Genomic DNA, 23468 nt, shown 5'->3' with positions numbered 1-23468 from the left:
TGCGAAAATAAGAGTAGGGGTCTGTCCCTTTTTCCCGGTAGCTTCTTCATTATTTACGAGAATTGGGAGCCTATTGGGTGGGGGGTTTCTTGGTGGTTTTGACATGGGTGGTACTTGGCACCAGCGGGGGTGTTGTTTTTTGTCAGGGTACATATTGTTTTCCCGGGAGGGCCTTGGGGTTTATTACAGGATGCCCAAAGATGATATATGATTGGCTGGTGGCAGGTAGCTGGAGGAGTTGGCCTTTACCAGAAGCAATTGCTTCATATAAGCCGTTACTATGTTTCATCAGCAAGCAGTTATCATGTTTTTTTATCTATAAGCGGTTATCACATTGCTAAGGCCTTTCGCATGACTTCCTCCTCAGGTCACAGCCCATGACCGTATTTGGCAGAGAATTGCACAGCTTAGCTTTGTTCAGGTTCTGGCCTGTACTGTTTTATGTAAAGGCCGTCTGTGCAGTCAGCTTTTGTCACAGGGCTTGAATTTGGGCTTTCGGTTTTACTTTGGCTGTCATTAAAAAGGCTACCTAGTTCTTTTTCCCCACAAGTGTAACAGAGAGACTCTGCTACTGGGAGGGTTTCACTATGTGTCAGAGGGTTACACCCTGGTGGGTGTGGGCCAGGCATGTACTGGTATAAGGTCACTCTGTGCTTCGCAGTGTAGCAGAACCTAGAATGTCCATTAGCAGGGAAAAATCTGGGGGGAATCGGCTTGTGGAGTGGACAAAAGCCCCATCTGAATTCTCTCACATTGCCCTTCTCTCCCTGGCAGACTACAGAATAACGTCCACGTTTCGCTCCAGATCATCCCGTCCTCCCAGGGGAAAGAAAATGGCTGCAATGGAGCTGGCTCAGGTAAGGGATTATCAGGGAGCTGGTGATGGGTTCTGCTTGGAGAGAGAGGAGCAGTAAAGGCATAGGAGGGTGGGAGCTGCTAGAGGTGGTGGGAGATCGGAACTATCTAGGGTGGAGAAGGGGAGGGGACAGGATGTGACAAACTTGCTGAGACTTGTGTAATCTAGGGTGTAATGGGTTGTCACCCCGGTGTGCAGTCTGGGGGCCCTTCTCACACTGCTTTGCTGGAGATTCAGCCAGCCTCTCCTGGCCTTTTTATCACCCAACACGACAGCATGTGGCGCCACACACTCAGTTAAGCTACCTAAGTGCTTTACCTAAGCCACTCAAGGACAGACACAAAACAACCAACAATTTCCCAGCGATAAGTGATAGCAAATAGATCAAAGCAGATTACTTGGCAAATAACCAGAAATTCAAACTGAACCTAGCATACTAGATAAGAGGTGGGTAAACTATGGCCTGCAGGCCACATCCAGCCCGCAGGAACCTCCTGCCCGGCCCCTGAGCTCCTGGCCCGGGAGGCTAGCCCCTGGTCCCTCCCCTCCTCTTCCACCTCCGCGGCAGCCACAGCTTGCCCCGCTACTGGCACAATGCTCTGGGCGGTGGGGCTGCGAGCTCCTGGGGCAGTGCCACTGCAGAGCCCAGCCTGAACCGGTGCTGCGTGGTATGTGGCTGTAGTGCTGCCAGCCACCGGTGCTCCAGGCATTGGAAGGGGGCAGGGAGCAGGGGGGTTGGATAGAGGGTAGTGGTGGTCAGGAGGCGGGGGTGTGGATAGGGGTCAGGGAGGTCAGCAGGGCCGCTCAGAGGGCGGGGCAAGTGGGCAATTTGCCCCGGGCCCTGCAGGAGCCCCCACAAGAATATAGTATTCTATAGTATTGCAACTTATTTTTATGGAAGGGACCCCCAAAATTGCTTTGCCCCAGGCCTCCTGAATCTTAACCGGCCCTCCGTACAATTTCCCAAAGCCAATGCGACGCTCAGGCCAAAAACTTTTCCCGCCCTTTTACTAGTTGCATAGAATTTGAATCAGCAGTTTCTCATCCTGACTGATGATTGAAGCAGCCACCAGCACATCCCCCAGTTCAGTCTTTGTTCCTCAGGTGCTTCCAGGAGTTCTCTTGTCTGGGGAATGAGGCCAAGAGATGATGTCACACCCCACCTCATGTAGCTTTTCCATATGGTGGAAACCCTTTGTTCCAAACTCAGTTCCCAGTCCAGTTTATGGAAAAATACAGGTACCAAAATGGAGTTCAGTGTCATGTGGTCTGGTCACATGACTTAGCATGCCCTGCTTCAGCCGTGACTCATAGGCTGGCTGGAACATTCACAGGAAGGCTAAGCTCTTCCACGGTCGATTGTCTTTGTTGATGAGCCATCAGCACTGTCTGGCTTCTTCACTGTTGTACCTGAAAGGCTAGTTGTGGGTGTTACCCAGAGTAAGCACATTTGAAATACAGATACATAGTCAATATCCATAATTTCAGATACAAACATGATCTATGCACACAAATAGGATAATCCTATTCAGGAAATTATAACTTTTCCAGTGATCCTGCACATGATGCATCTTGCACAAAATACCTCATAATTATGTCCTAATCATATTATAATCCTACCACTATGGTGAATATGGGGTGTAGTGTGAGATAGGTCTTAATTTCAAGGCATAGGAGTTGGGAATGGAACTTCCTCTCTTTGTGGAACAGGAAATAACCCCCCAGCCAGGACTGGGAAAACTTCCCAGACTCCCAGTGCTGGAGCCTGAATCTACTGACACTTTATTAGTTACCACCACTACCCCCAATCTTTGTGGCAACTGCAAACTTTATCAGAGATGATTTTATATTCTCTTCTAGATCATTGATAAAAATGTGAAATATCACAGGGCCAAGAACCAATCCTTGCGGGAACCTGATAGAAAGAAATCCACTCGACCATGGTTCCCCATTTACAATCCCAGTTTTTAATCTATTTAATGTATGCCGTGTGTGTTTTGTATCTTTCTAGTTTTCTAGTCAAAATATTGTGCTGAACCAAGTCATATGCCTTACAGAAGTCTAGGTATATTACATCAGTACTATTAGCTGCGACCAAACTTGGATCTCATCCAATAAGGATATCCAGTTAGTCTGATAGGATCGATTGTGTCTAAACCTTTGTTAATGGGTACTAATTATATTAGCCCCCCTTTAATTCTTTATTAATGAAATCCAGTATCGGCTGCTCCATTCTCTTGCCCAGTATCAATTTTAGACTAACACCCTTGTAATGAGATAGGTCATCTCTTTTACACTTTTTAAATATTGGCACAGCCTTAGCTTTATTCCTGTCTTATGGAATTTCCCCAGTGTTCCAAATCCTAATTAAAATCAACATTAACAGTCCATCACGCTCCTCCACCAGGTCTTTCAAAACTCTTGTTATCTGGACCCACTGATTTAAACACATCTAACTTTAATAGATGGTGTGTAACGTCCTCGTGAGTTACTGTTGGAATGGAAAGACTGTCGGCGTCAACATCTTATGATAAGAGTTACATCATCTGTTTTTTTCTCCAAATCCAGGAGAGAAATATTTATTGAACGCTTTTACCTCTTCTGCATTATTTTTGATAATTCTGCCATTTCCATCTAGTAATTTACCACTACCATTGTTAGGTTTAATGTTGTACTTAATATACTTTAAAAAATTTCTTTCTTATTGTCATTGATGGATCATTGATTTCTGATAGCGTCCCTTACCAATTTTCTACAATTCTGACCTTCTAACTTATATTCTTTACTATGAACTTTCCCTTTCTTCCATATATTTTATTTGGAGAGTGTTGGGATTCCTAGCAGGGAGCCACCAGCAGGGTCCCAGAGACAGCCCCATCTCCTATATCAAGCTCTGGCTAGTAGGTTTGTGAAAAATGTGAAAACCCTGCCTCCTTCTGTCAGCTGGGAGACACAAAGGTTCTTCTTCGAGTGCTGGCTCGTATCGATTCCAATTAGGTGTGTGCGCGCCGCGTGCACGATTGTCGGAGAAGTTTTCTACCCTAGCAACACCCGGTGGGTCGGCCGTGGAGACCCCTGGAGCGGCTCCTTCATGGCACTGAATATATACCGCAGCCGACCCAGTGCCCCCTCAGTTCCTTCTTACCGTCCGTGATGGTCGTTGGAACTGTGGAGCGCGGCATAGCTGTCCTCCACTCTCCTAGCTTACCCGTTCTTTATAGTAGATAGTTGTTAGTTGTTCTTTATATTAGTTGTGGTTAATAGTTATAAATAGTTCCTAAATTAGCGGGGGTTAAGGGGGCTATTCCCCCCTTTTTTCCCCCCAGGCACACAGCCGGGCTCATGCCCAAGGCTCCCGGTTTTAAGCCGTGCGCAACATGTGCTAGGCCTATGCCAACGGGAGACTCCCATGACTCTTGTCTGAATTGCTTAGGGGAGTCTCACCAAACGGACAAGTGCAGGATTTGCAAGGCTTTCAGGCCAAGGATGAAAAAGGAACGGGACTTCAGACTTAAGCAGCTCCTCATGGAGGCAGCACTTAGCCCGGCTCCTCCTTCGGCGCGCCAGGTTCCGGCACCGAGCGCCTCGGTGCGTAGCGCCCCAGCAGCACCGTCCGGTACTGCACCGCGGGCAGACGCGGGGAAGGCACCTCAGCACTGTCCTCCCTCGGCACCGCGTCCACCTCAAGCCCCTGGGCGCCGGTCCCTGTCTCCGGGACATAAAAGGCCCCGTAAGACTCAGGACGCTGCTGTCCTTCAGGCACCAGCTCCCCCTGCGGGGGTAGAGCCGCACCCGGCTCCCGAACGCCAGAGGGTGCAAGGACCATCAGCACCGTTGACTCTGGCACCGGGTTTGGAACCGTCGAGTCCGGCGCAGACTGGCTCACCACCTCGTCAAGTGGTGGAGCCCTGTCTCCCTTCCACACCGGAGACATTCGCCATGGCAAGAGACCTTATAGCACTCACGGAGCCGGCGCCTTCTCAACCTGCGGCACTGCTTCGTACAGTACAGTACAGGGGCAAGCCTACCCTGATACGCCCGCCATCTCCGGGCGTGGACTTGTGGCACTGCTCCCGTTCGCGGAGCAGGTCTCGACGCCGCTCGCAGTCCCGGCACCGATCCCCATCTCGGCGCCGGTCGTACTAGTGGCACAGATCTACCTCCCGGCACCAGTCTTCTTCTTGGCACCAACCCGAGCTCCAGTACCGGTCAGAGTCAAGGCGCAGCTCCCGGCACCGGTATGAGCACCGCTCACATTCACAAAGCCGCTCCTGGCACCGAGATTACAGATGATTTTCATCATCCAGATCCAGGTCCGGGTCTCGGTACCGACATGGTCATCGGCACCGCTCTCAATCCCGGTACCTTTCACCGGCACCGCGCAGAGGTTGCTCGCCATTGGGTCGGCACCACTCGGCACCGTATCGGGATGATTCTCTGCACCCACGCTCGGCACCGCCCTGGCCCTCGAGATCAGCGTCACACTTGTCTGAAGGGGCCTCCCATTCAGCGTACCTTGCTCAGGGTCAAGATGCAGATGACTCGGGCCATTGGCAGGAGGGGGCAGAAAACCTGCGACAAGACCCTATGCATTGGTCTTTCTGGACCCCTTGGGCATATCACCAGGCTCAAGGGGCCCCAGTAGCGACCTCTCGCTCAGCTCACTCTGAGCACAGGGCTCCTGAGGCCACCATTTCCCGCCCCCCCCGGGGGTATGGAGGCCCTGGCCCCAACACCCACGCAGGAGCCAGATCCTGGTGCAGGGGATCCGGCACCTCCGAGTCCCGTGGAACCGGACCCCCATGCAGGTCCTTTACCCCCCGAGGCATTGTCCTCATCTTCCCCAGATGAAGCAGTGGCGGGTACAACACCCGCTGGCCCACCTCCTATAGATCTTCGTGCCCACCAGGATTTGTTACGTAGGGTGGCACGAAATATGGACTTACAGGCCAAGGAGATAGTGGAGGTGCAGGACCCGGTGGTGAGCATCCTTTCATCGGATGACCCACCACGGGCAGCATTACCCATTATCAGAACAATTCAGGCTAACGCTACGGTCATATGGCAAACCCCGGCCTCCATCCCTCCCACTGCCAAGGGTGTAGAGAGGAAGTACTTTGTCCCTTCCAAAGAATATGAGTACTTCTACACACATCCCCCACCGTGTTCACTGGTAGTCTCATCAGTGAACGCCAGAGAGCACCATGGCCAGCAGGTGGCAGCGCCCAAATCAAAGGACGCCAAGCGCTTTGATTTGTTTGGACGCAAGGTTTATTCGGAGGGGGGACTGCCGCTTAGGGCCGCAAACCAATAGGCGCTTTTAAGCAGATATAACTATAACTCATGGAACTCCATGGGGAAATTTAAAGAGTTGGTCCCCCAGGACTCAAGGGAGGAGTTCGGGGCCCTGGTGGAGGAGGGAAAAAAGGTGGCTAGAACCTCCTTACAGGCCTCCCTAGACATTGCGGACTCGGCAGCCAGGACAATAGCGTCAGGGACAGCCATGCGACGTGTCTCCTGGCTCCAGGTTTCAGGGTTGCCACCAGAACTACAGCAGACCCTGCAGGATCTGCCGTTTGACGGCCAAGGCTTGTTCTCGGAGAAGACTGACTCTAGGTTACAGAGCCTCAAGGACTCAAGAACCATGATGTGCTCCTTGGGATGCATGTCCCAGGACCCCAACGCAGGCCATTTAGGCCACAGCCACAGAGGTTCTACCCTCCTCCTCCTCCTCGTCCGAGACAGGACTTCCCCAGACGGCGGGGACGAGGTGGTAGACGGAGGTCGACGGGCCCTCAGCAGGGTCAGAATCAGGGCCCACCTAGGCCACCTTCAGGCCCTAGGCAAAACTTTTGAAGCTGCGCCCGAGGACGGCGTACCAGCCACCACCCAGGATCCATTTCCTTCCTTTCGGGATCGCCTCTCCCGTTTCCACCATGCTTGGTCCCTTATAACTTCGGACAGTTGGGTCCTTCGCACGGTGGAGAGGGGATACGCTCTCCAATTTTCTTCTTCCCCTCCTTCCCACCCCCCCTCCCCGTCCCTCTTCAGGGACCCTTCTCAAGAGCATCTCCTTATACAGGAGGTTTCTGGGCTCCTCTCTATGGGGGCCATAGAGGAGGTTCCCCCAGAGTTAAGGGGCAAGGGGTTTTACTCCCACTACTTCCTGATCCCCAAAGCAAAAGGGGGTCTGCAACCCATCTTAGACTTGCGCGGACTCAACAAATTCATAGTAAAGTTGAAGTTCCGCATGGTCTCCTTGGAGTCCATCATCCCTTCCCTGGATCCTGGAGACTGGTACGCCGCCCTCGATATGAAGGACGCTTATTTTCATATAGCGATCTACCCCCCGCACAGGCACTTTCTTCGTTTTGTAGTAAACAAGGTACACTACCAATTTGCCGTCCTTCCCTTCGGGCTGTCCGCGGCTCCGAGAGTGTTCACCAAATGTATGACTCTCGTGGCAGCATATCTTCGTCAGCAAAGGATACAGGTGTTCCTGTATGTAGACGACTGGCTGGTCCGCGGCTGTACCAGGGAACAGGTTCGGGCGCATGTCAGCATAATACTACAAACATTCCAAGACTTAGGCATTCTACTCAACGAAGAGAAGTCCACTCTGGAGCCAACCCAGAGAATAGAGTTTATCGGCGCAGTCCTAGACTCCACACTTGCCCGAGCTCTTCTGCCAGACACTTGGTTTCACGCCATCGCAAACATCATCCGTGGACTTCAGGCCTTCCCGATCACCACTGTAAGGACATGTCTCGGTCTGTTGGGTCACATGGCCTCTTGCACTTACGTAACCAGACATGCCAGACTTCGGCTTCATCAGCTTCAGGCCTGGGTCTCGTCGGTGTACTGCCCTTCTCAAGACAGCCTGAGCATGGTAGTCACGATTCTGAGCTCGGTCTTGACCTCTCTCACCTGGTGGCTGGATCACAAAGCAGTTTGTGCAGGAATGCCGTTTCACGCCCCACAGCTCTCCCTGCACCTAGTCATGGATGCCTCATCTCTAGGTTGGGGGGCTCACCTCAGGGAGCACCATACCCAAGGCCTGTGGAGCACATTCCAACTAGTTCTGCACATCAATGTTCGGGAGCTCATGGCAGTACGCCTAGCCTGTCAGGCATTTCTAGGTCTCCTGCATGGCCGCTGCGTGTTGGTCCTCACAGACAACACCACGGCCATGTTCTACATCAACAAGCAAGGAGGAGCCCGGTCGTCTCCCCTATGCCAAGAGGCCATTCGCCTGTGGGAGTTCTGCATTGCCCACTCGATACATCTCATGGCATCATAGACTCATAGACTTCAAGGTCAGAAGGGACCATTATGATCATCTAGTCTGACCTCCCACATGATGCAGGCCACAAAGCCGTCCCAACCCTTTCCCTTGACTCTGCTGTTGAAGTCCCCAAATCCTGTGGTTTAGAGACTTCAAGTAGCAGAGAATCCTCCAGCTAGCGACCCCTGCCCCATGCTGCGGAGGAAGGCAAAAAACCTCCAGAGCCTCTGCCAATCTACCCTGGAGGAAAATTCCTTCCCGACCCCAAATATGGCGATCAGTAGAACCCCGAGCATGTAGGCAAGATTCTCCAGCCAGACCCTCATTGGCCATTGATACTATTTACCAGCGATGGCACACTGTTCATTTGACTAAAATCATGTTATCCCATTAAACCATTCCCTCCATAAACTTATCTAGCTTAATCTTAAAACCAGACAGGTCCTTCGCCCCCACCGTTTCCCTCGGAAGGCTGTTCCAATATTTCACCCCTCTGACGGTCAGAAACCTTCGTCTAATTTCAAGCCTAAACTTCCCCACGGCCAGTTTATATCCATTCGTTCTCGTGTCTACATTAGTACTGAGCTGAAATAATTCCTCTCCCTCCCTGGTATTTATTCCTCTAATATATTTAAAGAGAGCAATCATCCTTCCTCCCTGGAGTCCAGAACACTCTGGCGGACCGTCTCAGCAGATCCTTCCAGACGCACGAGTGGTCAATTCGCCTGGACATCATCTATTCCATCTTCCAGAGGTGGGAATTTCTCCAGGTCGACCTGTTCGCATCTCGAGCCAACAGGAACTGCCACGAGTTCTGCTTCCTTCAAGGGCGATCTCCGGGCTCCCTCTCTGACACCTTCCTTCTAACGTGGAAGGGCCAGCTGTTCTATGCTTTCCCTCCGTTCCCACTGGTCCACAGGGTACTGCTCAAGCTACGCAGAGACCAGGCACGTATGATTCTAGTCGCTCCAGCTTGGCCGAGACAGCACTGGTACACCACGCTTCTGGAGCAATCGATTCAGACTCCAATCATTCTTCCTTTGTGCCCAGACTTGATCTCCCAGGACCACGGTCGATTGTGTCACCCCGACCTGCAATCACTCCACCTTACAGGGTGGATGCTCCATGGCTGAATCGGACAGAACTGCAATGCTCACATCCCGTGCAACAGATTCTGCTGGGAAGTAGAAAGCCCTCTACGCGGACCACCTACTTGGCCAAGTGGAAGCGGCTCTCCTGTTGGTGCGAACAGTGGGCCACGCCCCCTCTGGAGGCGTCTATTCCCCTCATACTCGAGTATCTCCTGTCCTTGAGACAGCAGAGCTTGGCGATATCGTCAGTCAGAGTTCACCTGGCCGCTATATCGGCGTTCCACCCAGGAGAACACGCTTCCTCGGTCTTCTCTAACCCGATGGTTGTCAGATTCCTCAACGGCTTAGAGCGGTTATACCCACACAGCGCCAACCTGTTCCGGCATGGGATCTTAACCTGGTTCTCTCCAAGCTCACAGGGCCCCCGTTCGAGCCATTGACTACCTGCTCACTCCTTTACCTATCTTGGAAGACAGTCTTCCTTGTAGCCATCACTTCAGCAAGGCGTGTTTCTGAACTCAGGGTGCTCACGTCTGAGCCTCCGTATACAGTCTTCCATAAAGACAAGGTGCAGCTTCACCCCCACCCTGCCTTTCTTCCCAAGGTGGTTTCAGCTTTTCATGTGAACCAGGATATATTCCTCCCGGTCTTCCATCCTAAGCCGCATGCCACGCGTCAAGACCAGCGTATGCACTCCTTGGATGTGCACAGGGCCCTTGCTTTCTATATTGAACGTACGAAACCATTCCGAAAGACGACGCAACTTTTCGTTGCAGTAGCCGACCGGATGAAGGGCCTACCGGTCTCCACTCAAGGTCTCTCCTCTTGGATCACGTCATACATTCGTGCTTGTAACGACCTGGCCGGTGTCCCGACTCCGCGCCTCACCGCTCACTCCACGAGGGCCCAGGACTCCTCGACTGCCTTCCTGGCTCAAGTTCCGATCCAGGACATTTGTAGAGCTGCAGTTTGGCCATCATTCCACACCTTCGCCGCTCACTACACGCTTGTACAGCAATCCAGGGATGATGCTGCATTCGGATCAGCGGTTTTGCACACAGCAATGTCTCACTCCAACCCCACCGCCTAGGTAAGGCTTGGTAGTCACCTAATTGGAATCGATATGAGCAAGCACTCGAAGAAGAAAAAACGGTTACTCACCTTTGTAACTGTTGTTCTTCGAGATGTGTTGCTCATATCCATTCCAAACCCGCCCCCCGTCCCCACTGTCGGAGTAGCCGGCAAGAAGTAACTGAGGGGGCGTTGGGTCGGCTGGGGTGTATATTCAGCACCATAAAGGCGCCACTCCAGGGTGCTCCACAGCCGACCCACCGGGTGTTGTTAGGGTAGAAAACTTCTCCGACGATCGTGCACGCGGCACACGCACACCTAATTGGAATGGATATGAGCAACACGTCTCGAAGAACAACAGTTACAAAGGTGAGTAACCGTCTTTTCTCTCTTACTACCCTCTGATGCCTCCTGGCTGCTCTAGGCAAGGTGGGGTGGGACTCTGTTAACATGTGCCTCCCGGAGCTTCCATTTACCTGGTGCTGCTGTTCCGTGAATAGTGGGGTTGTAACTGGGGCAGCAGGTACTGAGTGTTGGACTCTTTCTCTTTCAGGGGCCGGTGACTTTCGAGGAGGTGGCTGTGTATTTCACCAGGGAAGAGTGGGCTCTGCTGCACCCCACTCACAGAGCCCTCTACAGGGATGTCATGCAGGAGAACTATGAGAATGTGACCTCGCTGGGTAAGGATTCCTGTCCCCTCAGTTATTAGATGCTGTGGGGTCTCTAAAGAACCTGAGTAGTAATAACTTTATATCTTTATTCATCATACAAATTTTGACAAGTTTCCTTGCCCCCCTTTTTTTTGCCTTATCTCCCACCCACTAGTATAATTTTTGGTCATGTGCCTTTTTGGTGTTATCGGTCATTTTAAAATTGCATTTCATGTATCATTATTGGATACATTAATATCTACATTAAGAACTGTAGCTTTCATGCCTTTTCCACATTTTAAGAGGAAAATACGCTGCCTGTAGAATTCTAAATTAAGTAAATAGTGTAGGACTCATGCATGGCTTGTGTGACAGTCAGATGAGCTCCTCTTTTGATAGGAGAGCGTATAATGTTGCCATTCAGGACCCCACAGGTGAAGGGAGAAGAGAGCTGTGGGAGGGGAGGAGAAGGGGGGGAGCAGATAATTCTGGGGTGCCAGGACATGGGGAGGGTGTGTATAGGATTAGAGCTAAGAAGCAGCAGGGAGGGATGAGGTAGTGAGAGATGAGGAGGGAACACGAGAAGTTCCCATGGTGCCGGGAGGTGGTGCCGGCTGAGAGTAATGGGACGAAGGGGAGGGGGAGTGTGTAGGAAGGGCACCCAGGAAGTGGGCTGGGTGGGTCAGTGGGAGGGAGGAGAGGTTTGGGGATCTAGAGCTTGGGGGATCCCAGACCTTTAACCCCGAATCCCTATCCAAGCCTTGTTGCTTTAGAACCTACACTACAGTTTTATTTCTGTTCAGTTTCACTTAATCGTACATTTCCCCCCCAAATATTATTATTTTAACTCTTGACCTCCCTCTCCCACTCATTACCCCCTCCCCATATAAACTCCCCATCTCTATGCACAGCGACCGTGGCCAACCATCCTGAGTTCTTGCTGTATTCCTTCCTTCCGTACCAGGGCCCCTACCCAGGCACAAATGGGGACTTGGTTGATGATTTCACAGGGTGGTAGTGTAGCCTGTACACATTTTACACCTATAAGATTACGAATTGGGGTACAAATTGTCCTTGTAGATGGCTACTCCAAGTTAATGGAGGAGATGAAATTTGGTGAAACACACAGAACTTGATTTAATACAGACAGTTATAATTGAAATCATAGGCAAAAATCAATACACGTAACGATTAGATTAAGATAAGTACAGTAAAGAGGGTCTTGCACTGTGCATACTTACAAATTATGGACACCATTGGAAACAAAGATGGAGGGGCAAGGGCAACCATCAGAAGGGAGGCCCTGCTTCAGTTTACACTGTCACGGGGACCCGACAAAATGAAAAAATGGTAACTAGGAGAGGTATTTTATCCGCTTTCTTAGGGTAATAGGATGGCTATATACGATATCAGCACCTTTACTCTGATTACAATAACGTCAACAGCTGCCCCAAACCATATGTGTCCTTTGGGAAGTCCATAATTATTCATCAAGCATTAATACTCATGATTTACATCACTTTATTAATAATTCCAATATACGAATGCAGTCCAACTGCTGAGATTCTTCATAGCAACCTAATTGCTGAAGCCCGCCCCAAACTTCCTTCTTTCAGAATCCTGTAGCGTATTGCACCTGTTTGCGGTTCCTCGTTAGTCTCTCAAAATGGGGGTGCAAAATAGCTGACCTGGGATTCTCTCCTTAGGCCTATTCAGGTACATTCCAGACTTCAGCATAACTACTCCCACAGAGCCTCAACCTAATAGAAGACCCTTTATTGTAGCAAGCTTAGGCTATGTCTACACTACTGCGGTAAGTCAACCTATGAACCTTAGGTACAGTTACCGCAGGGTCTACTTACCTTACTCTTCTCGTCAGGGTAGAGTACAGGGTTCGACTGCAGAGACATCTGTAGTCGATTTGGTGGGTCTTTACTAGACCCACTATATCGACCACCGGTGGATCGATCTCAGAGCTTTAATCCCAGCTGTAGTGTAGTCCCTGCCCTTAATAACCCATTTATCTATGTTCACCTCCTTGCCCCTCCACGCATGTTCCAAGCTAATAAGCAATACTCTGAGAATGACATTTTACCTCTAGCAAGTATAAAATTGCCCACAAGACATGAGACTAGGTCATAGATCATAAAATCAGGTCGGGGTCAGCAGGAGTGAGAGTTTGGAGAGAGTCTTGTCCCCCCTCTCCCCATATGCAGCAGCCACAAGCTGTTTTCCCTCCAGGCTCCTTGGATCTTTGAGCCTGTCCCTCCTAGGTTGCATGGCCCAGTTCTTGTTTCTTACATTCTCCTTTTCTGGAAGTATTAGAGGCTGTTGCTCCTGAATTTTAGGGTTTAATTCCCCAGCCTTCTCCACACGCTGGGGAAGTTTAATTCTCCCTCCCATTACACCTGAGTCACTCGATTTCTTAATACCCCAAAATGTGCTTTTGCGATGTCACAGTTCTGGGATAGCTAAGCCTTTAACCTGCCTCCGCGGTCTGCTCAAGAAATGTGCTCTCCTGTATCAGGCCTCTAGCCAGCCCCTCTCTATGGGTGGGGACCCACGTGCCTCTCCTTTTTGACTAAGGTGTGAGGATTGCAGCTTGTCCTCCACTGTGTTCACTGGAATAAGCTCCCGCTCCTGTGCTTTGCTCTCTCTCCAAGGGCTGTGAGCAGTGTGTGTGTGTGTGTGTGTGTGTGTGTGTGTGTGTGTGAGATAGAGGTGGGAATTTTGGTGATACTTGTATGGTGCCAATACACACCTCAGTTTCCCTCTGTGATGGGGATTGCTATGATTATAAAGAGCAGGAGACCTGAGGTGTTCTGTCACATAGCTGTTATGGGGTGATATGAATGGGTTATTAAGGACTGGCTGGGACCAGCCTACATCAATGGAATACCCAACGGAGACAAGGGAATAATTATTACCTGTCCATGGGAGGATATCTGTTTGGCTGAGTGAAGCATACATGGACTCATTATGTTTTTGGGAGCCGGAAGAACTGGGCTCGCAGACACAGGAAGCTCTGCCGGAGCGAAGACAAATGGACATTCACAGTGAAAGGAAACCAAAGCGTTTTCTACAGCAGCAGGGTTCAAGGGCATTGGCCAGTATGGACTATATTGTCTTCTTGGCCTCTCTGTCCTAATCTAAGGACTTTCCAATGCTCAATTGACTAATAAGCTCTGCTATGTTTTAAAAGTCTGCCCAGTGTCACAGCAAACATTTGCTCTGTGCATTGATTGAGGAACAGTCTCTGACCAGGAGTGTTGTTCAGCTGGACCTGGTGGCAGAGCTCACAGGTTGAAATAGGAGTGTTGAAGCCAGAGGTTCAGTCTCAGGTGTTGAAGCTACGTGGCCTATCCTTGTGGAAGAGTGGGACCCCTTGGAGGTCTAGTGCACTCAAGGGGCACCTCCCAAGGATTGCTTAAAAGCCAGGGCATTGCACAGATCCTATAGATCCATGACAATGTGCCAGTGCGCCTTCTGTGGAAAAGATATAAAACAAGAAAAGGATCTAAACGTGTATTTACCATCGCCCCCTCATCGGTCCTCGTGGGAATCCCTGATCAGTTCCAAAGTGTATTAAAACCTTCCTTAAAGGCTTACCTGTTGCTTATCAGGTCATGTCAGTTTTGTTACAGGGCTTTCCCTTCACCCTCCCACTTCCCTGGTTCTTGTCATGCAGACAGCAAGCAGCAAAAGACCAGAAGTCCGAAGCACAGAGAATTCGATGTTTATCGGCGTTAGTTTCCAAGCAGGCATATTCCGAAGCCCTTCACAGCAGTCGGGCTTATCTCTATACGCGATAGAGTCTGTTCCCCAGTGTTTCCTGCCCAGCTCTGATGCCACAGACCCTTGCCTGTGTCCCCATTCCCTGTTCCCTTTCCCCCTTAACAAACATGATTCCAATTTCCCTTCCCCCTCCTGTTTGACCCTGTTTATATAATAATATTCTCATCTACACTTTAACCAGTCATTGTACTGAAATTTAACTAACCAATTCTAATAATTGTAACATAATTTTCTAACCAATATATCCCAGTACCCTAATTAACTTACACTTAGCAAAATTAATTATACAGCAGCAGACAGAAACAATTAGAGAACCAGACTGATTGACAATGTAAAAGCGGTGGCCATAAAGATAAAACAATACGGAAATGAGTGTTTCACAACCATTGATAAGTGATTTCTTGCCAGACAGGATACTATCAAACTAAGTTTTCTTTAAGTATCTTAAGATCTGTTTCTTTATCAGATGGTGATGGGCGCTATCGGGACAGGATTGTCTTCCTAACAGCCCAATAGCACCTTATTTTAGTGTGACTGGTTTGGGAGGTGAGGATGTGACCCTACGCTTCCCAGCTTATGGCTGTCCCTGCTGCTTAGCCAAAGAACAAGGCCTCAGACTCTCCTAATGAGACAAGGCCCAGACACAGGCGGACTGTGATTTTGATTCTTTGTTTTTATACTTCTGTAACTAGCTAAGTGATAAAAATACACCTAAGTTCTTAAAGTACAGGCTTTACAGGCAGGCCTGAATATCTCTATTCTAACAGTGGGTTCTACCCGTTTCCCCATTTTTTGTCCGTCTTGTCTATTTAGATTGTAAATTCCTCAGGGCATGTGCCGTCTACTATTCTGGGTTTGTACTTTGCCTAGCACAATGGGGACCCACTCTTAGTTGGTCCTGAGGCACTAAGGTAATGCATATGATTTATTATAATAGTAACACTCCTGCCACTTTGAGCTAAGGAAGCTGGCCTTGGGATGTTACTGCTTAAAAATGCGCTGGGGTTAAAACCATGGAATATTCTTTGTGCCAAGTATTCCACAAATTCCACTGACCTCCCTTGTTTTCTTTGCCTGTAGTAGGGTTTCCAGTTTCCATACCTGATGTGATCTCGCAGCTGGAACGAGGAGAAGAGCCATGGATCCCAGACCTCCAGGGTTCTGAGGAAGAAGTGCTCCTGAGAGGTGAGAAATTGTTTAAACCACTCAACAACTGTTTGGGAATACAGGAAACATTTGGGATGCCCTACAAAGACTCTGTGAGCTCTCCAAGTTTAGGATTGTTCCCTGCAGATGTGGAATCATTATGGCAGATGTCACTCATGGCTTCCTTCCCATTTTGACTGACAACTGGCAGCAGATCCCTCCCCAATCTCACTTTTCCCTGAGTGTTCTGGTGAGATGCAGACCAAAACTGATCCCTTCCTCTCCCCTCTTTGGAAGGCTTTGGGGAAAATCAGCTCCTGATAGGTTTGATCTCTCCCACACATATTTTCGGTTGTTCATCCCTTTTCCCACTCCTCTTTCTGAGATTTCCTTTCTTTCTGGTGCAGGGAGTGACCTATGTCTGGATTCTTTTTGTCTCCCATTCAGGTGATGGGATGGTGAATGAGAATGAGGAGGAGAAACCCCAGCAGGAAGATGCTGAGCAAGTAGAACCACATGGGACGTTATCAGGAAGATCCAAAGGGAATATTTCTGGGAGTTTTGCACTCGGAGAAAAAGCAAAAGCCTGTGAGACTCAGGAGAGGCCAGAGGAAAACTTCGGTAGCCACTCAGACCTTATAATACATGACAGAATCAACTTGGAAGAGACACGCTACACGTGCTCTGAGTATGGGAAAAGCTTCAATGATAGTTCAACCCTCACCTCACATCAGCGAATCGACACAGGAGAAGTGCCCCACACATGCTTTGAGTGTGGGAAAAGCTTCAATCACAGTTCTGCCCTGAGCAAACATTGGAGAATACACACAGGTGAAAAACCGTATGGATGCTCTGAGTGCGGGAAAAGCTTCAATCATATCTCTACCCTGAGCGCACATAGGAGAATCCACACCGGTGAAAAACCATATAGATGCTCTGAGTGCGGGAAAAGCTTCAATCACAGCTCTGCCCTGAGCACACATAGGAGAATCCACACAGGAGAGAGGCCCTACACATGCTCTGAGTGTGGGAAAAGCTTCAGTCGGAGCTCTACCCTTATCACGCATCAGAGAATCCACACAGGAGAGACGCTCTACACATGCTCTGAGTGCGGGAAAAGCTTCAATCAGAGCTCTGCCCTGAGCACACACAGAAGAATCCACACAGGTGAGAAACCGTATGGATGCTCTGAGTGCGGGAAAAGCTTCAGTCACAGCTCTTCCCTTATCACACATCAGAGAATCCACACAGGAGAGAGGCCCTACACATGCTCTGAGTGTAGGAAAAGCTTCAGGCGGAGATCACACCTAATCTCCCATAGGAGAATCCACACAGAAGAGAGGCCCTACACATGCTCCGAGTGTGGGAAAAGCTTCACTCACAGCTCTGCCCTGAGAACACATAGGAGAATCCACACAGGAGAGACGCCCTACCCATGCTCTGAGTGCGGGAAAAGCTTCAGTCAGAGCTCACACCTTATGAGACATCAGAGAATCCACTCAGGAGAGAAGCCCTACACGTGCTCTGAGTGCGGGAAAAGCTTCAGTCGGAGCTCACACCTTATCAGACATCAGAGAATCCACACAGGAGAGAAGCCCTACACATGCTCTGAGTGCGGGAAATGCTTCAGTCGGAGCTCACACCTTATCACACATAGGAGAATCCACAGAGGTGAGAAACCGTATGGATGCTCTGAGTGCGGGGAAAGCTTCAATCAGAGCTCTGCCCTGAGCGCAGACAGGAGAATCCACACAGGAGAGACACCCTACGGATGCTCTGAGTGCGGGAAAAGCTTCAATCGGAGATCTACCCTTATCGCCCATCAGAGAATCCACACAGGAGAGAAGCCCTACACATGCTCCGAGTGTGGGAAAAGCTTCAGTCACAGCTCTGCCCTGAGCACACACAGGAGGATCCACACAGGAGCGAGTCCCTACACATGCTCTGAGTGCGGGAAAAGCTTCAGTCAGAGCTTTACCCTTATCACCCATCAGAGAATCCACATGGGCAAGAACTGTAATAAATCCTTTGACTAGGGCTGGCCAAAATTTTTTTTTTTTAGATCACATTTGCTAATTCCCACATAGTGATTTTTGCACCATATTCACCGTGGTCTCTCAGCTCCACCAGATGAGTTGCCTACTTCTGCCTTTTGCAGCTCACCTTCTTTGGGGTCAGTCCTGTGATCTTTTCTATCAACTCCTTTCCTTTTGAGTTGTAGGAGTGTGTCCCCCTCCAGCCAGGAATGTTCATCAGCTCCAGGTGGAAGAGAGAGGTTTGATCCCAACAAGCTGAAGCAAAAACTACCTGTGCCTGACATCCACTAGGACTGTAAATGGCGTTGGCTGCTCAAGTTAGTGATCTTGGTGTAAAAAGACAATTCTAGTTGTAGAGCAGATGCAGCCCAGGTGCAGTGGTTGGCATTAGCTTTCCCCTTCACCGGACCTAAACAAACCCTGAACATCACGGTTATATTGTTCCCCCATTTCAAAGCAATTGTTAGTCTTCAGGTTCCCCCTTTGGGAACAAATTGTTTCATTCCCAGTTGCTCTGATGTTGCTTCAGGTTATGCTGCAGAGCAGATACTTTTACTACTATTTTTATCACTTAAAAATATTGAACTGTAACAAAGAGCAGGAACAGGGCAGGGACAGGGGAAAATGTCATTTCACCCTCTGTAACAACAGAAGAAGATAGGGTATGTGGAAGCAGAGAAAAGAACTGACAGAAGGGAACTGCAATGCATGACTGTTGTTAGCAAGAGTCAGGCTTCGTTAGAAAGAGACAGTCTTTGTTAGCAAGAGTCAAGCTAGCTGTGACCCTGATAGCCCTGATAACGCGAGATTTATAGAAGCGAGGAATGTGTGAGGCGGGTGAGGAAGAACTGTGTAATAAGTCATCATGACCTGTTATGTATAGATAAGGTGTAGGAGACCTTGTGTAGATAAGGTATAGAAAATATTGTATGTTGACAGGAGTCAAAACAATTGAGAGATGTGATGTCAAAGAGACAAAATGCAGCTGTCTGTCCCTCATTATTTCTGTGAATGAAAGGTATAAATGCTTGCATGTAATTAGTTACCAGAGAGAGACCTGCTTAGCTCTCTCCTCTGCACAATTGTGAGAGTTAATAAAGCTTCTGACTTGCTATACCTAAACAAAAGAGTGAGTACTCAGTTTTTCTCCGACAATTTGGGGGCTCGTCCGGGATGGCAACGCCCACTGAGGCACCGGCAGCTGCTACGGATCGTTCTCCTTCAAACCCCATGGCGCCACAATAGAGGTAAGAGACCTTTTGAAATCTCTATTGGGGTGTCGGAGGAGGACTGTCCGTGGGGCCGTCTGCCCCTGTTGGGCTCACGCCATCCGAACTTATTGACTGTGCAGCAAGGTCAGAAGCTGAGCGGCGTAATAGGGGAATTGTTTGCCGCCCCCTGTATGCATATGCTAGGTGCATAGAGTTTGCACCTGTGTTGAGGGGTTGTTACCGCCTCAGGAGGGGTTTTTACCGCCTCAAGTGATGCATCGAGGTACTTGGGAATAGTACCTGGAGGTACTTAGGAGTAGTACCTGGTATAAGGCCTTGGTGTGTTGGTGTGTGTGTGGTCTGTGTGTGTGTGCACAGTGTGAATTGAGTGTTACCGGAAGACGCCCAGAGTACTCTGCGAAGTCTTTTGGCTCGTGACCAGAACTACTCTAACGGAAGCCCGGTAACTAGAGGATCTTTTAGGGGATCCGACCCACATAGGTTGACTCGGTCTGGCATCGTCCAGTGAGGAGGCTACCTGGGTCTAGGAGTATGTGAACCCATCTTCCCTCCCCTTTTCCTCTCCGTGTGAGCCACTGACAGTCTGACCATCTCACTGGATGCAACAGAGTAAGCGGCGCTTTCTCTCTGAGATTAGCCGATGCTCTTTGCTGAAGGGAGGTGTAGGAGGTCATGGCTATCCTCGTTAGTCACTCCTGTGTGAATACCCTGTAGGGAGAGTCCTTAGTTTATAAGCCGCTAGTGCGGACAGGGCATCCTTCCCTTCTTTGAGTGTGTGATTGGAAAATGGGTGGGGGACAGTCTAAGTCATCCCTTTCACCCCCTAAGGGTACCCCAGCTTATTACATGTACGTACATTATGGTCCGAAAACCTGCAGGTATTTAGATAGTTGGAATCTTTACACGCATGCAAATCCATCTAAACAATGTCCACTAGAAGGTACCTTTGATTTAGATAAACTTAAATACCTCAAAGAAACTCTGTCTTCACCAAAAGCCTCTGATACACAGTGGGAGCAATTTGTCTGTTGGTTGGAGGAAGCAACAAAGAGACTCCACGAGTCTCGAGTGCGGAGTCTAAAGGACTCCCAGGAAAAGTTAAAAGCTCAAGTACAACATTTACAGCTTAAATGCAAGGCATCCAGCTGTCTTCCCCCTAGAGCGATTCCTTCTGCTCCTGTGTATCCTATTCCCGCTCGAGCAATTCCTTCTGCTCCCCTTTATCCCCAATTAGTTAGGTCTGACAGTGAGGAGGAAACTGCTGAGGATATTTTAGATTTCTTCAGTAACATTCAGCAGCAGCAGCAGCCCGTGCTGCCTCCTCCCCCTGCACAGCCTGGGTCTGCTAACGAATCTCACCCGGCAGTGCCAGTTTCACCACCGCATTTATCAGCTGCACATATTGTTCTCTCTTCCCCTGGGAGAGAAGCCTCCTCTTCACCACAAAGAGGTGATTCTGAGCCTCCCAGTATCTCTCCTGAGTCTAATCCTTCTGAGGAAGGTACCCGTTATCTTACTAGAAGTGTGGCACATGCACTCCAGGTTCCTTTAAGGGAACTGCCTGGGAATGCAGGACAGTTGGTTACAGTGCATGCCCCGTGGCCACCAGGAGATTTGAGAAACTTGGAGAAGGAATTTCCTAATATCAGGGAGGAACCAGAAAAGTTTAGAGACAAACTCCGGACGGTGGTTCAGTGTTATAATCCATCTTGGGCAGACATTAATCAACTCTTGCGGATGATTATGCCAGCCGAAGTTCGACAACGGCTTACCAGGCAGGCAGCCTGGCCAGCTGCTGACCCTGGAATTGATCGTAATTTGAGAGAGGCTAGGGACCGTCTCGTAAATTCTGTTACCAAAGTCTGCCCCAAGAAGACAGATTGGACAAAGATCACCTATTGTAAACAGAATAAAGGAGAGTCCGCTGCTGATTATCTAGATAGGCTGACTAAGGTTTTTGAACAGCATTCGGGAATTGCTCAGCCAGCTGAAAATGCCAGAGAAGCCGTAGGGGCTGCTTTCGTTCAGGGACTCTTACCAAAGATTCAGCAGCAGTTAAGAACTATCTGTATTGGCTGGCAAACTAAACCCCTTTCTGAATTGGTGACAGTCGCCAATCATTGTGCAGCTTGCATAGAGCAGAAGAAAGAGACTACTGAAACAAAACTGTTGACCCTGCAGTTAGAAACTTATCAAAACCAGAGCTGTGGGGGAATGAGAGGAGGGCGAGGACGAGGTCGTGGGCGAGGAAGAGGGAAGGGTCCCTCGTATCCTGCCCAGCCCAGGTATACTGCATGCTACATTTGTGGCCAAGAGGGACACTGGAAAGATGCATGCCCAGCCCGATTATCTCAGAACCCTCCACCTCCTTTCCCAAATCCTGAAGCATCTACTTTTACCCCACCAACTACCTCTTACTAGGACAGCCTGAGGGAACGTAACTGCATCATGAATCCTTTAATTCCCATTGATCAAGAAGGTCCTTTTGTAAACTGTGAAATTGCAGGACAAACTGTTACTTGTCTTGTGGATACTGGAGCTACTAGATCTGCTCTAAGATCCGAGGAGTTTCCCTCTGTTCCTTTGTCAACTTTGTCTGTAAATGCTGTGGGCATTTCAAATCAACCTGTTTCGCATCCTGTCACAAAACCCCTTGCTGTTTCGCTAGGGCCCCTTGCTGACAAGCATGCATTCTTGCTCAGCCCCTCCTCTCCTGTGAATCTACTGGGAAGGGATCTTTTGTGTAAGTTAGGTTGTACTATCTATTGCACACCAGATGGCGTATTCTTACAGGTTCCTGATGAGAATACCAATCTAGTGTTGGCTACACTCCACATAGAGGAGCCAGCTAAATTACCAACAACTCGTAGCCCTGACCTTGTGCATTTGTTATCACAAGTTCCTCCTCATCTCTGGTCTCGGCATGCCAATGAAGTGGGACAGATTCGGACCGCCGAACCAGTTAAGATTTTTGTTGGTCCTTCTAAAGCTTTGCCAAGAGTTCCCCAGTACCCTCTGTGTCCTGAGGCAGAGGAAGGTATAGCCCCAGTAATGGAGTCTTTATTACAGCAGGGTATTATTGTTGCTACCACCAGTTCTTGTAATACTCCTATCTTTCCTGTAAAGAAGCCAGGAAAGAACACTTATCAGTTTGTTCAAGATCTCCGCGCGATTAATGCTGTTGTTTTACCTTCCTTTCCTGTGGTTCCAAACCCAGCTACAATCCTTTCTTGTATTCCACCTTCAGCTACCTACTTTACTGTTGTGGACTTGTGTTCAGCTTTCTTTTCTATCCCTATTCACCCTGAGAGTCCGTATCTGTTTGCCTTTACCTATAAAGGATGCCAGTACACCTGGACTCGGTTACCCCAAGGGTATACTGAGTCTCCATCCTTGTTTTCCCAGATTCTGAACAAGGATCTGGATGATGTGGTTTTTCCAGGTAAATCAGTGCTTATACAGTATGTGGATGATCTTTTGCTAGCATCCCTTTCTTTTGAATCTTGTAAAGCTGATACTTTGATTCTTTTGACTGCTTTAGCTGCTAAGGGTCATAAGGCATCCCAGGAAAAACTACAGCTGTGTCAGCCCAGGGTTCATTACCTTGGTCATGATATTTCTCCTGGTACTCATCATTTATCAGATTCTCGGATTTCAGCTATTCTAAATGTGCCTAGGCCTGGCACTATTTCTCAAATGCGTACTTTCCTTGGCATGACTGGGTACTGTAGACAGTGGATTTTAGGCTATGCAACAATGATTAAACCCTTACAGGATCTGACTAAGTCAGGTACTCCTGAGCCTCTTCCTTGGTCTCCAGAGGCTGAACAAGCTTTTGTTGCTATCAAGCAAAGTCTGTCTAGTGCACCAGCCCTGGGACTTCCTGATTATGCTAAACCATTCACTCTTTTCTGTCATGAGCGTAATGGGTTTGCTTTGGCTGTATTGACGCAAAAGCACGGAGACAAACACCGTCCCATTGCTTATTACAGTACTGCCCTAGACGCTGTGGCAGCTGGATTTCCCCCTTGCCTGCGTGCTGTAGCTGCAGCAGCTCTTGCTGTTCAAGTATCTGAATCTATTGTCTTAGGATCTCCTTTGATTGTTGCAGTCCCTCACGCTGTGGCTGCTCTCTTGTTAAAATCTAAGACACAGCATCTATCCACTTCTCGTCTTACAAAATATGAGCTTGTCTTGTTGTCTTCATCTCATATTACTTTGGCTCGTTGCCCTGTTCTAAATCCTGCCTCCTTGTTGCCTGGGCCCGAAGACGGAGACCCACATGACTGTGTGTCTGTGACGTCGG

General features: G+C 49.2%; 1 protein-coding gene across 5 annotated transcripts in view; it reads left to right on the top strand.

Moving 5' to 3' along the window:
* LOC122173394 (gastrula zinc finger protein XlCGF57.1-like) overlaps positions 1 to 23468 on the top strand; it is a 45613-nt gene that overhangs the window by 13508 nt on the left and 8637 nt on the right. For 3 of the 5 annotated variants that reach the window (XM_065569575.1, XM_065569576.1, XM_065569577.1), the window contains 4 exons: positions 775 to 857; positions 10857 to 10983; positions 15829 to 15933; positions 16342 to 19057. In XM_065569575.1, the coding sequence (XP_065425647.1) occupies positions 775 to 857; positions 10857 to 10983; positions 15829 to 15933; positions 16342 to 17930 (1904 nt within the window). In that variant the 3' untranslated portion in view covers positions 17931 to 19057. Of the gene's footprint in view, positions 1 to 774; positions 858 to 10856; positions 10984 to 13631; positions 14699 to 15828; positions 15934 to 16341; positions 19058 to 23468 lie in introns of those variants that run through there. The other 2 variants (XR_010593137.1, XM_065569578.1) reach the window with 2 other exon arrangements.

This window comes from Chrysemys picta, chromosome 16 (genome assembly GCF_011386835.1).
Source record: "Chrysemys picta bellii isolate R12L10 chromosome 16, ASM1138683v2, whole genome shotgun sequence".
In the NCBI taxonomy this organism is placed as follows: Eukaryota; Metazoa; Chordata; order Testudines; family Emydidae; genus Chrysemys; species Chrysemys picta.
The sequence above is the reverse complement of the archived record's forward strand: the minus strand, read 5'-3'. Positions and strand labels throughout refer to the sequence as shown.